Below are 14555 nucleotides of genomic sequence, written 5' to 3'. Positions count from 1 at the left end.
GGGATTATAGCTCAGTGGTAGAGTGCTTGCCTCTGCACACATGAAACACTGGATTTGATCCTCAGCACCACAAAAAAATAAAGTATCCATTTACAACTAAAACAAAGAAGTTTTTTAAAAAATAATTCTTTTTAATTTTTTTGTTTTAGTTGTTGATGAACCTTTATTTATTTATTAATTTATATGTGGTGTTGAGAATCGAACCCAGTGCCTCACCCATGCTAGGCAAGTGCTCTACCACTGAGCCACAACCTCAGCCCAGTTATTAAAAAAATATTTTTAAGCAAAATAATAAAGACTCAACCGGGCATGATGACAAACACCCATAATCCCAACTACTCAGGAGTCTGAGGCAGGAGGATCACAAGTCCAAGGATCACAACTTAGTAACATGCTGTCTCAAAATACAATAAACAAAGATCAGGAATGTAGCTCAATGAAACAGCACTTGCCTAGTATGTACAAGGCCATGCATTCAATCCCCAGTACTGTTTAAAAAAATAACTTTTAATATAAAGACTCTGAAGAAAAGCCCCTGTCTCTAAAAAAAGCATTCACTTGTAGCAAAGCTGTTTGTCAAACTTATCTTGAGCTCTAAACATTCTCAGGAATAGATATTACAATGGGATGAAGGAAAAGAATAAAAAGCAATCATGTGGTCATAATAAACTCATTTGCCTCCAAAATCAAGAGACATAATATCCTTCTAATCAGCTGTGCTTAAATTTGCAGATTTAAGATACCTGAGCTAGGAATAGAGGTGCATGCCTGTATAATCCCAGCTTCTCAGGAGACCAAGGTAGGAGAATCTCAAGTTGAGGCCCACCTTGGCAACCTAGCAAGACCCTGTCTCAAAATTTTAAAAAATATGGACAGGAATGTAGCTCAGTGCCAGAGGGCTTGCTTCACATGCTCAAGGTCCTAGTTTGAGCTCCAGTACCAAAAAAAAAAAAAAAAAAAAGAGTAAGGGGAAGGGGAGAAGGAAGAGGGGGAAAAAAGAAAGAAATCTGAAAAATAAACTGGTATGATCTGGTCAAATGGGGACAAAAAATAAGCTAGATTTCTATTTTATACATTCACTTTAAAAATCTACATAAAGAACTAAAATAAGCATAAAATACAAGACTATCAAGTATATGAAGAAAATACAAAATACATATCTATAATTTGGGGTAAATAGGCTTTATACAAGATCAAAGTTGTTGTATCTAGCTCTATCACAATCAGAAACTGCTATATAACCAAACACCACAGAAAAAATATAATTCATGTGTTCTTGCAATAATAAACTTATAATAATCTGGGCCCAGGAATATATCTTAGTGCCAGGCCAGTAAGACGATCATTCTGGGATTTATGAATGTTTGCTTTTGATTAGAAAAAGCCTAAGGTGGGGGTGGGGCTGGGGTTGCCGCTTGGCGGTAGAGCACTCGCTTAACACATGCAAGGCACTGGGTTCGATCCTCAGCACCACATAAAAATAAAATAAAGGTATTGTGTCCAAGTACAGCTTAAAAAAAATATTAAAAAAAGCCTAAGTACCTTCTTATTTTAAGACATTACTTCATGGCAAACAAAATGGCTAGGCCAAAGAACTGGAAAACCAAATCCCTAATGATCTGCCTGGCACAGCTTCTATTTGGCTAATTTTATTTTATTTTTTTTTAAGAGAATTTTTTTTTAATATTTATTTTTTTTTTTAGTTTTCGGTGGACACAACATCTTTGTTTGTATGTGGTGCTGAGGATCGAACCCGGCCGCACGCATGACAGGCAAGCGCTCTACCCCTTGAGCATCACATCCCCAGCCCCTATTTGGCTAATTTTAATTAAAACATTTTCAAGGTTGCTCTCACAAAGGTCCCTATTAGACCTCAGGTTTTCCTAAATAACTTTTATATAAACCCCAAGTCAATCAGCTGAAAACCTGCAGGTGGCGAGGCGCTGAGCCCGGGATGGGCCAGGCAGCCTGAACACTTGAGCATCGTAGGCATCATAATCTACTTGGATTGGAAGGGCATTCTCAGATTCTTTTGGAGTCCCAAGAGCTGAAATACACAAATAGTACAAACTGTCACCCAAAGACATTTCACACATTTCTTCACCAACATCTGTGAGACACTAGGTTCATCATCTACCTCTGAGAAAATGGAGATAATAACCCATTGATAAGGTTGTTAAGATGAAATGACTTTTAAGTTAAAGAACAAAGAAATAGTACAGAACTAAACAAAGGCAACTTATTGGTAGCATTTCATTCCTATGTGATCCCCGTTAAAAAAACATCATCCAGGGCTGGGGTTGTGGCTCAGTGGTAGAGCACTTGCCTAGCATGTATGAGGTTCGATCTGGGTTCGATCCTCAGCACCACAAAGAAATATATAAGCAAAATAAAAATATTGTGTCCATCTACAACTAAAAACAATTATTTTTTAAAAACTACATATCATCTTATATGTTTAATGCTTTAAAACTTTCTACCTGATCTCTACAATTGACCTGTGGAAAACAAAAAAAGATTTGGTCATCATCCAACTTGCAATTGACATGACAAAAATACAAGGTGGCTAAGAGGTGACACAAAGGGAATTCAGGTCTCCCAACTGCTCAGTGAATTTTCTTAAGCAATTTCATATAATTTTGTCACCATGGGTTAGCTCTTTCTAAAAGTGATGAAAGAAGGTCTCAAAAAATGTCAAAGGACTTAAAATCAGCATACTACAGTAATACAGCCACATCAAAGTTTACAGCAGCTCAATTCACAATAGCTTAACTATGGAACCAACTTAGATGTCCTTCAAGAGATGAATGGATTTAAAAAATGTGGTATGTATACTCAATGGAATATTACTCAGCTTTAAAGAAGAGTGAAATTATGGCATTTGTTAATAAATGGTTGGAGTTGGAGAATATCATGCTAAGCGAAATAAGCCAATCCCACAAAACCAAAGGCCAAATGTTTTCTCTAATATGTAGATGCTAATTCACAATAAGGCACTAGAGAAGAATACTGTTACCTTAGATTAGGTAGAGGGGAGTGATGGGAGGAGAGGGAAGGGGATTGGGGATAGGAAAGATAGTAGAATTAAATAGACATTATTACTTTATGTATGTATGTGACTGCATGACCAATATGATTCTGCAACAGGTACACTCAGGAAAATGAGAAATTATATCCCATCTATGTATGACATATCAAAGTGCATAAATGCATTCTACTGACATGTATAACTAATTAAAACAAATTTAAAAATTAATAAAAAATACTCACATGTATCACGTCCATTTTTTGCTTTTTCAGAGGCAGGCTATAAAATTGAAAAGATTTAATCACTCTCCTATGCCAGAATAGAACATCTCACAAAGTATAGTATATATGTGGCTGCTCCCCAGGGCAAAGACAATGTCTCAACCCTTCCTATAACTGATGGGAAGGCAGGAAGCTAAGATCTGACACCCACCTTACACCGCATCAGACCTTTCAAGATCCTTTACTTCCCACCTCAAATCTGATTAATTCTTACCACCCCAACCACTGGTGGAACTGGTGAGTATACTCAATTCTATAAAGAATAAGGAATTTGGGCTGGAGTTGTGACTCAATGGTACAGCCTTGCCTAGCATGCGTGAGGCAATGGGTTCGATCCCCAGCACTATATTTTTTAAAAAATAAACAAAATAAAAGTATAAAAAAATTTTAAAAAAAAAGAAGAAAAAGGAATTTGCCAAAGTCATACAATCAGCAGGTGGTAGAGTCAAAATACAAACCCAAATTTTCAGACTTATGTTCAGTCCACTGCTATATTTGTTCTACCTTGGCTAGGTCCCACCTTGAACCCTGCATGCTTCCCCTCCTCCATGACACCATCACCTGTCTGTCTACACCTACCAGAGCAGAGCACTCCAAACATTGTCCAATTTGCTGAAATGGAGTACAAAGGTGGAGGAGAAAAACTGATAGCATTATCACTTTTATTGTTTGTTTGGGAGTAATGGGGATTGACCCCAGGACCTGTGCATGCTACACATGGGCTCTACCACTGATTTACATACCCACTCCCTGCCTTATTATATGTTTATCTAATACAGAAAGTTATAACATTCTTTTTTGTTTTTCTCCTGCATTACTAAGGATAGAACTTAGGCTCACACATGATAGGCAAGTGATCTACCAATGAACTATATCCCCAGTCCTTTTTGTAAATTTTGAGACAGGGTCTTGCTATGTTGCCCAGGCTGACCTTCAACTTGTAATCCTCCTGCCTCTGCCTCAAGAGTAGGAAGGCTGACAAGTGTGTGCTACCACACCCATTCAAAAATTGTATAATTCTAAGGTAAATTTCTTATGCCCTATTTATGACCATGTGGAAAGATGAAGGTACCCCAGAATCATATATTATAATTACATTGATGTGTGACAGTTCCCAAAGGTTCTGTGGGTTTGATGATACCTACCTTCTTTCCGGCCAGTTTAATTCGTGGGGTGAAACTGTTACAAAAAAGCTGGCTTTTGGATGTGTAGAAACTATTTAAAAAAAAAAAAAAGTAAACAGGGTCATTAATCAAAACCTTAAGACACAGCTATAATCCTAAGCATGGACCTGCCCTCCCATGATTGGCACTGTTTTTAGGCTTCAATGAGCTTTCATATTCTAACTTCTTTTGCAATCACTATAAAACACTAATTATGTTTTTAATTATTCTATTCCTTTTTTCCCATAAGTTGTTTCATGTGTGCTAATCCTATATGCTAACTATAATTGGATCAGAATTTCCTCCTTGTGGCAGGGATTAAATCTATTTACCCCGTGATACTTTTCACCTTGATTTTTGCCATGGGTTGGGCACAAGAGAGGTTCTTATCACTCACTCATAGATCAGCATTTAATAAGCATGAAAAAGCCAGACAAGAAAGGGAAAGGATTAGTACTCAAGAAAAAGATGGCAGAAACCATCAAATCTTAATCCCTCTGAAAATAATCTTAATACAGTAATGTCTAAGCTCACAAAAAAATAAAAACCAGTTTTGCACTGGGTACACTGAATGAATGAATGAATGAAGGCTATAAAGCCTTTCTATTCCCCAGGCATCTCTTGTATTCTCTTCCATCATTAACTTTTAAATGAGATTTGGAATGGTGACCAATCCACACCTTCCATCAAATCTCTGCAAAAATAAAAAATATTAAAAGGCACAATGTTGGCAAATAATCAGTAGACCATGGGGCAATCCTAATGACATATTAAATACAAGAACATAAGAATGTTACCTGTCATCAGACATAGGGATTACACCCCTGTGATTTATCTGTCCCAGTGGTATCAAGGAAAGTACCAAGTAGAGTCTGCTACTCTCTTCCTAGACACTAATTATAAAAGATCTGAGTGATAAAGTGATGTCAGCCAGAAGAATGGGTTTCTATTAAACTGAACCATATGAAATTGAAATTTCTGAGGGTCAGTCTAATATGATTTCAAATGACTGAAAGTAACAGCTACAACTTTGTCATGGACACCCTGTTCAACCCCAGGCAAGGCACTTAACCTCTCTAGAACTCAGCTTTCATTACTATATAATGTGACTTAATGAATGGTCTACAGGATCTCCCAGATAGAGTCCCATTATATCCTGTCATATCCTCTACATCCCACTTGTATAATTCTTATATATATGATATTAATTCACTCTGTGGATCAATTTTCATCATTAGTCTGAAATACTTCAGGGGTACTATGGTCTTACTTAAGAAAATGTGATCAAGTTTACTAAGGCCTCTGGCCTTATCTAGTGGAAACATGTTGCCCACTTACTTCTGAAGACGCTTTGCTGAAAGAAGAAAACAAATGGCTCCTATAAGCAGTGTCCATCTTTGTACCCTTGTTCCCATCACCAAATGGCTTGGGCAAACAGGATTAACAGTGAAATGAGAAAAGCAGGTCTTGAGCTACCCCCTACCACTGCCCCGGTGAAGCTCCCAACATGCAAATCCATGCTGTATCATTAGCTGGCAGTAGAAAACCAATTTAGTATGATAAATAAAGTGATAATTCAGGAAACATTCAAGATACCATTAAGTAAAACTTGAGAAAATTACAAAACTTCAATTCATATAAAATTTTGTGAATTTTATAACTAAATTCAAAACCATGAACTACAATGTATAATTAAACAGTAACTTTTTTTTTAACTGAGAAATAAATCTGAAAGGCTATTAAAAAGTTCAATTAATTGCCCATTCCTGTAATCCCAGCAACTCAAAGGCTGAGGCAAGAGAATCTCAAGTGCAAGGTCAACTTGGGCAAGTTAGCAACACCCTGTCTCAAAATGGAAACTAAAAAGGATAGGAATGTAGCTCAGTGGCAGAACACCTCTTGGTTTAATTCCCAATACCAAAAAAAAAAAAAAAAAAAGTATAATGGGAACTTGGGGTTGAGCTCAGTGGTAGAGCACTTGCCTATAGCATGCACATGTTTACTGCAAAGAAAAAAAAAATGTTATCACATCATCTTATAAAACTAATCCTACCTTGCTCATTCCTAATTCCTCACCTATGAATAATTACAACAACCACCATACTAATGGCAACATAGCCTAAAAGAAAGATAATGGATAAACATAATAAGGCTAAACTCAACATTTATGATGAGTTTTCAAGCTGGTTTCCAGTAAAGATTTGAAACTAAATAAAACCAAAATGTAAAGTTCTATTGAGCTTGATATGTAAGTCAAGCAGTCTGTCCTTCATGAGTCTCAGCATAAAAAAGACAACAGACAAAGGTAGAATGCTCCGGAAGTAATGAAAAAAAAAGCAGCTATTGGCTATCAGGAGCAGTTCAGAAAAGACTCAAGAGAAGAGATATGTTCGAGCTGGGCCTCAGAGGATGAACAGACATTTGCAAAAGAAGGACAGGCAGACAGTCCTTCTAGGCAGGAAGACCCAGAAGAAGTAACAGTGAGGTATATCTGCCATATAGAATGAAAGAGGGCAAGTACTAGGACAGGAAGTCTCACAGATGTCAAAAGCTCTAGTCTTTATCAAGCTGGCATGAGAAATTAAAAGAGAAAAGGCAGGGCTGGGGATGTGGCTCAAGCGGTAGTGCACTCACCTGGCATGCGCGGGGCACTGGGTTTGATCCTCAGCACCACATAAAAATAAAAATGTTGTGTTCACCGAAAACTAAAAAATGTTAAAAATATTCTCTCTCTCTCTCTCTCTCTCTCTCTCTCTCTCTCTCTCTCTCTCTTAAAAAAAAAAAAGAGAGAGAGAGAAATGGCAATAGGATTTGGTTTTACAGAAAAATGACTCTAACAATCAGGTAAGGCACTGGTTGACAGACATTTGTCCCAGACTTCAAGGTTCCTTGGTGCTACATCAGAGCCTATTGTGTGAGAGAGGAACACTAATACTTTTTCACTTTTCTATATTAGAATTCCAGGAAAAAAAGTCTTGTCACTTAAGAACAAAATTTAAAAGAAAAGAAGAAAACCACTGGCTTAAAGAAATGCTTCTAAATGGGGGTGCAGGATCTGGGCACCCAAGGAACATATGGCAATGTCTATAGACATTCTTGATTGTCACAACTGTGGGTTTAATCCACTGGTATCACGTGAGAAGAGGTCAAGGATGCTGCTCAGTTTTCTACAATACACAGGACAATCCCCCACAACAAAAAATGTTCTTCTAGTCCTAAATGTCAGTAGTATCAAGGTGGAAAAACCTTGGCCTAAAGGATGGTTTGAAGAAAGGACAGACTAGAAACAGACACACCAGTTGGGTGCAATGGCGCATGTTTCAATTCCAGATACTTGGGAGGCTGAGACAGGAGGATCAAAAGTTCAAGGCCAGCCTGAGCAACTTAGCAAGACCTTCAACAACTTAAAGAGACTCTGTCTCAAAAAATAAAAAGGGCTAGGTATGTAGCTCAATGGTAAAGTGCCACTGGGTTCAATCCCCAGTATCAAATAATCATTATCATTATCATCATCATCATCATCATCATCATAAAAAGAAATAGACATACCAATGAGATTAGTGAAATAGTTGAAAAAAATGAGGACCAGGATAAGGCAGTGGTATTAGCAGAGGGATGAAAGAAACTACTCTGAGCTGGAATCAGCAGCAACACTGAAACCATATCCTATGTGGAGAAAATGCTGAGCTGAAATCAGCACAGATACTGAGACTATATCTCATGTGGACAAGGTCATGGGAACTTTTCTACAAATGGAGGGGGCCAGGCACAAAGTTGATCTGCTAGGGGCTGTGGGAGTTGGGAATAGGACTTGGCAATAGTAGCAGAAATATGGTATTCAAGACCTGTTTTATTTTTCACTATAAACTGATCCACATTACTGCTGAAATTTTGCATATGGAGAATTGTTAAGTAAATGCTAGAACTTTAGCTCCCATGTTGTTATTGTGCTGGGGCTCAAAGCCAAGGATTTTACAAATGTTAGGCAAGTGCTCTACTACTAAGCTACATTCCCAGTCCCACATTCTTGTGACAAAAGGTTTAGTGCCATAAGAACAGAGTTAAAGGGCTGGGGCTGGGGCTCAGTGGTAGAGCCCTTGCCTGCCATGTGTGAGACACTGGGTCCAAATCTCAGCACCACATATAAATAAATAAAGGTCTATCAACAGTTAAAATATATATATATATATATATATATATATATATATATATATATATATATATTATATTTTAAAAAAAGAACAGAGTTAAAGAGAAAACAGCAAGGACACTATTCAAAATCCTTATCATCTACTGTTGATCATGCCTACCTGTGGTTTATCCAGTGAGGAATATTATAGTCATCACCCAGCCGAGAATCTCGAGGAGCACTCCGATTGTGTAGCTGTGAGGGAAAAAGCACAAAGATAAGCTAAAAAAGAAGACAGACAAGGAACTGTTCCACCTTTTCTGTTTTTAACTATTTTCCAACTGGCATTTGGGAAAACAATTCAAAATCTAATCACCTTGAACAATGGGACAGCATGTAATGGTTGCTCTCCCATGCACACCAAGTCTACACCAATTCCTAAAAAAGAGTAAGGGGAGGGGAACAGCAGAGATTAGTTTTCCAATCTATTAATGATGTTATTTGGCCTGGTCTGAAGCAAAGTCAGCATACCATTTTACTTAACCTCGGTAGTGCTGCCTACTCAGCACAGTAAACAGATGCATTTTGTCTATTTTTTCTTCTATTGAATCCTGTCACACTATTCAGTGCTTGAAAATTAGCCTGAGTGCCCTCCAGGTCATGATTCATGAAAAATGACAAGGGCTCCTTTATTCAAGTTTTAAGATCAAGAAGTAAAAGGAATCTTATAATCTTGATAATATAAAATAATCTAGATCCCTTAACAGAACTTTTTTCTTTTTTTGTGTGTGGTGCTGGGTATTGAACCCAGAGATTCATACATAATAGGCAAGCACTCTACCCCTGAGCTACATCCATAGCCCCAGGGCTTCTTTATTGGCAATCATGATTTACTTTCTCAATTCTATCTCTTTGATGATACACAAATCAAACTGGGAATATGGATCCAAGATAGGGATGCATGACACATCAAAGAAAGAGGATTGGACCAGATGATTTACTAATGCTTCCACCAAACATAAACTGATGACACGTTTGTCTTTTAAAATAATCTCCCCTAGAAAGGAGTTCCTAGTGTCAAATATGTTTGAAAACTCAGAATACCAGACATTCCCTTTAGAGATAAACAAGATACATTAACATATTTAAAAATTCTGAGGAAGGGCCAGATACAGTGGTGCAAACCTATAATCTCAGCCACTCAGAAGGCTGAGGCAGGAGAATTATAAGTCTGAGGCCAGTCAGGGCAACTTAGGAAGACCTTGTCTCAATATAAAAAGGACTAGGAATGTAGCTCAGTGGTACTGTGCTTGCCTAGTATGTATGAGGCCCTGGGTCCAATCCCCCCGGCCCCCCCCCAAAAAAAAAAACTAAGAAAGATGACACACAGAACACCTTGTAGAGCTTCTCATAACTCTAAAGTCAATAAAAACTCAGAGAACAAAGGACAAGTCGGACCCTGAACACAAGAGACAGTACAAACAAGACAGTGTTACCATTATCTATCATCCTTTGTTTGGTCAAAATCATGAGTAGGCGGTCCACTTCAAAGACTCCGACCCCAGGCGTGATCACTACAGACATCTGCCCAGTCCGGTCAAAGTTTCGGTTGATATAGTGCTTGTCAAACACTTGAAAGAAAACAAAAATTCCCCAATATTGTTAACAGTTTTTCAAAAACTAGTTACTAGCAAGTATCTCTGTGCTCTGAGCATTTTATGCATATTTTGATAATAGCTATTGCCACTCTCTGACCTGAATTCTAGCTAAAATGTATATGTCTTTCCTCTTTTACATTAACAACTCCCTCAACAAAGGACTATATTACTGTTACTTTTGTCAATCCTCCTTATCAATGCTTAATATTTGCCTTGTGCAGCCTAAATGCTCAAATTTCATGCCATAAATTTAATAACCCATCAAGGAGTCTGTACTGAAACTTCCAAAATCAAATATTTATTTTAGACAATATTTAAAATATTAAACCAGAAGCTTGGGATAACTTTGTAAATCTGGCAAATTAATTTTTATTTCTAGACTCTGAAATTCTTACTATGGAAAGTCAGTGATATTCAAACTTGACAAATAGATTTACTAATAAATTACACGAAACTCTTGTTGGGCACAATGGCACATGCCTATAATCCCAGGTATTCAGGAGGCTGAGACAGAAGAAAAATTCGGCCAACTTCATCAACTTAGTAAGACACTCAGCAACTCAGTAAATCCCTATCTCAAAATAAAAAATAAAAAGGGCTGGGGATGTAGCTCAGTGGTAAAGAACTCTCAGGTTCAAGTACAAGTACCAAATATATATGTACAATTAAATAAGTAACACCATCCTCTAGAATTCTCCTGCATCTGGATACATACACTTGGGAAGGTAATATACAAAGTGAAGTGAAAATACATCACTTCCACCCAGTCCAGTGTCAAGCTGACACCAATCTGGAGCTGCTTCCCTGGAGCTGCTTCTGGCAGATTCCTTTTGCCAGAATGTAGATTTCTGAACAGAAAGCAGAGACAGGCAGGTTGTTAGGGACTAAATGTGGCTCCACAAATTCCTGCTGATGTTATTTCTGAGACACCAAGATCCTCACCTTCTCAAGCAATGAATTCATGTCTTTTCAATCTGCTTCATCAAGTCCCTGCATCTTCACATAAATTTCTTTTCATTTAAACCAATTCAGAATGTTTCTGTTATTGGCAAATAATAGTATCTCAGCTACCACAAAAACACAAGGACAATGATCCTTAGGAAGGAAATCACACCACATTTCCTAACAATTGACTCCTCTTGAAAAGTACTGATAGGGGAGTGACTTTTTCTTATTTGATATACCATTCTATACTTTTATTTATTTTTTTTAATATTTATTTTTTAGTTGTAGGTGGACCCAATATCTTTATTTTACTTTTATGTGGTGCTGAGGACCGAACCCTGTGCCTCACGCCTGCTAGGCATGCGCTCTACCACTGAGCCACAACCCCAGCCCCTACTTTTATTAATTTTTCCTTTTGTTTTTCTTTTTTTTTTTAATTGGTTCTTTTTAGTTACATACAACAGCAGAATCCATCATGATATAATTATATAAGTTGGAATATATCTTATTCTAGGTTAGAGTCCCATTCTTATGGATATACATGGTGGTGGGATTCACTGTATTGTTTTCATATGTGTACGTGGGAAAACTGTATCAGATTCATTCCACTGTCTTTCCTTTGCTTTTCGGGGGATGGGTACCAAGGATTGAACTCAGGGGCACTCAACCACTGAACCACATCCCCAGCCCTACTTTGTCTTTTATTTATAGACAGGGTCTCACAGAGTTGCTTAGCACCTCAATTTCCTGAGGCTGGCTTTGAACTCACGAATTCTCCTGCAGCCTCCTGAGCCACTGGGATGACAGGCATGTGCCACTGTGCCTGACTCCTTTGCTATTTTAAGTAATTTTTAAAAATTACCCAGAAGCAGTTGAGGGATGAGTTGAAAAATAAGAATACAGTTTGTAGTATTAAAAAAATAAAAAGAACCAAAGGAAGATTCCCTCCAGTTCTTTATGAGACTACAAAATTAATTTCCCAACAGAAGACTCAAAAGGTAAGTGTTGGTCATTAAGACCAACTAATCAGAAGTCACTACTTAGAATTAATTTGGGGAGTGGGTGGATGGAGGCATCATTGACTAGGTCTGGGACTCTGGGCATCAGTAAAGTCTATAATCATATACCAAGTAAGATGCTGGCTGTGGCTGGTGTCTGTACTTACCATTGAATGACAGATTGATGGCCTCTAGGTAGTTTCCTTGTGCTGAGGTAGAATTATCTCCTTGAGGAAAGCCCTCTGAAGCAAAAAGAGAAGGAAAAACATCTCATGAAAGATGAAAAAAATTTTTTTTCTACTGGGGATTGAACCCAGAGGTATTTTATCACTGAGCTACATACCCAATCCTTTTAATTTTGAGACAGGATGTCCCTAAATTGCCTAGGCTGTCCTTGAATTTGCAATCCTCCTACCTCAGCCTCCCAAGTCACTGGGATTACAGAAGTATGCTTATGAAAAATGAATTCTTAAAAAATTAGTAGAAGGATCATGTTAATTGAAATAAGCCAATCCAAAAAAACCAAAGGCCAAAAGTTCTCTCTGATATGCAGATGCTAACACAATAAGGATGGGGGCAGGGGGATAGAAGTTCACTGGATTAGACAAAGGGGAATGAAGAGAAGGGGGTGTGGAGGATGAGAAGAGGAAGGACAGTAGAATGAATCTGACATAACTTTATAATGTTCATATATGAATACATGAAAAGTATAACTCCACATGTATAACCACAAGAATGGAAATTATACTCCATATATATATATATATATATATATATATATCTCATGTCAAAATATACTCTACTGTTATATATAACTAAGTTATACTCCATGTATATATAACATGTCAAAAAACACTCTACTGTCATATATAACTAAAAAGAACAAATTGAAAAAAAAATATTGGAAGGTATCTGGTTCTATAGGGTTTCCCCCTCACCTGTATTAGGGACACTGTTCAACTTAACTGCATATGTAATGAACAAATGCATCCAATCAGAAATAAAAACCTGACTAGAAGCAGAAACGTCAAATGGCAATGGAAGAGAAATAAGCATGAACTTCTTTTAATCTCTAGCCTCCATCCTACACCTCCTCTCCCCACCCCACCTCCTATCATATAAATGCAGTACCTGCCTGTTCCAGTCGCACCAAAACTGGATACTGGATGAAGAGCTTTTTAATGGTCACTAGAAGTGAAGTCCATTCTTCTCTTCTCTCATTCTGCACAACCACTCTGAAAATAGTATTATATAAAAGAGATATCAAGCAGTAATTATTAACAGGATATCAAGTCCCTTACAGAGACTCAAGGAAAAAGGAAGACAGGATTCATAGAGTCAGGGAAATTCACTACATAATAATAAAGTCGACTGTATTCAACAAACATAAAGAAATGTGATGGGGCTGAGGTTGTGGCTCAGGGGTAGAGCGTCCACCTAGCATGTGCAAGGCCCTGGGTTCGATTCTCAGCACCACATAAAAATAAACAAATAAAATAAAGGTACTGTGTGCACCTACAACTAAAAAATAAATCTTTTTAAAAATAAATAAATAAATGTGATATTAATATTCATATAAATTATGATGACATTAATATTCATATAAATTATCCAGAACCTTGCATACCACTAAGCTATAGCCCCAGTCAATAGTTATATAAATTCTAAATTTTTTTAAATATATGAAAATAAGCCAAGTGCAACGGCACACAGCTGTAATCCCAGTTACTCAGGAGCTTAGGTGGAGGATCACAACTTCAAGGCCAGCCTTGGCATTAGTAAGACCTCATGTCAAAATAAAAATTTAAAAAATGGGGGCTGAGGGCTGGGGATGTGGCTCAAGTGGTAACGCGCTTGTCTGGCATGTGTGGGGCGCTGGGTTTGATCCTCAACACCACATAAAAAATAAAAATAAAGATATTGTGTCCACCTAAAACTAAAAAAAAAAAAAAAAAAAAAAAAATGGGGGCTGAGGTTGTAGCTCAGTGGTAGAGCACTTGCCTAGCATATGTGAGGCACTGGGTTCAATCCTCAGCACTACATAAAAATAAATAAAATAAAAGTATCCATCTACAACTAAAAAAAAATTTTTTAATTTTTTAAAAAATTTAAATGGAGCTGGGAATATAGCTCAGTAAAAGCATCCCTAGATTCAATCCCAGTATTTAAAAAAAAAAAAAAAAGGAAAAAACACATTGATATTATGTCAATGCCTAAAGTTGGGCAGGGATATTAAGATCTATACATACTGTTGAGGGCATGTAAACTTTGATAAATTGCAACTAGGGGGTACATATTAAAAACCTTAAAAAGGAACATCCGTATTCCAGATATATCCAACAAATACACCCAG

The 14555-nt window shown here is 37.3% G+C and overlaps 1 protein-coding gene across 1 annotated transcript in view; it reads right to left on the bottom strand.

Annotated features, from left to right (window-relative positions):
* Nucleotides 1-14555, bottom strand: part of Depdc5 (DEP domain containing 5, GATOR1 subcomplex subunit) — a 163037-nt gene that overhangs the window by 106020 nt on the left and 42462 nt on the right. The window contains exons 13-20 of the mRNA XM_077796039.1: nucleotides 13334-13437; nucleotides 12370-12444; nucleotides 10098-10232; nucleotides 8978-9039; nucleotides 8783-8856; nucleotides 4455-4524; nucleotides 3271-3307; nucleotides 1927-2047 (exon numbers count right to left, since the gene is read on the bottom strand). Coding sequence (XP_077652165.1) covers nucleotides 1927-2047; nucleotides 3271-3307; nucleotides 4455-4524; nucleotides 8783-8856; nucleotides 8978-9039; nucleotides 10098-10232; nucleotides 12370-12444; nucleotides 13334-13437 — 678 coding nt within the window. The remainder of the gene's footprint in view (nucleotides 1-1926; nucleotides 2048-3270; nucleotides 3308-4454; nucleotides 4525-8782; nucleotides 8857-8977; nucleotides 9040-10097; nucleotides 10233-12369; nucleotides 12445-13333; nucleotides 13438-14555) is intronic.

This window comes from Urocitellus parryii, chromosome 3, assembly GCF_045843805.1.
Source record: "Urocitellus parryii isolate mUroPar1 chromosome 3, mUroPar1.hap1, whole genome shotgun sequence".
In the NCBI taxonomy this organism is placed as follows: Eukaryota; Metazoa; Chordata; class Mammalia; order Rodentia; family Sciuridae; genus Urocitellus; species Urocitellus parryii.
This window is presented reverse-complemented; position numbering and strand designations above follow the sequence as displayed.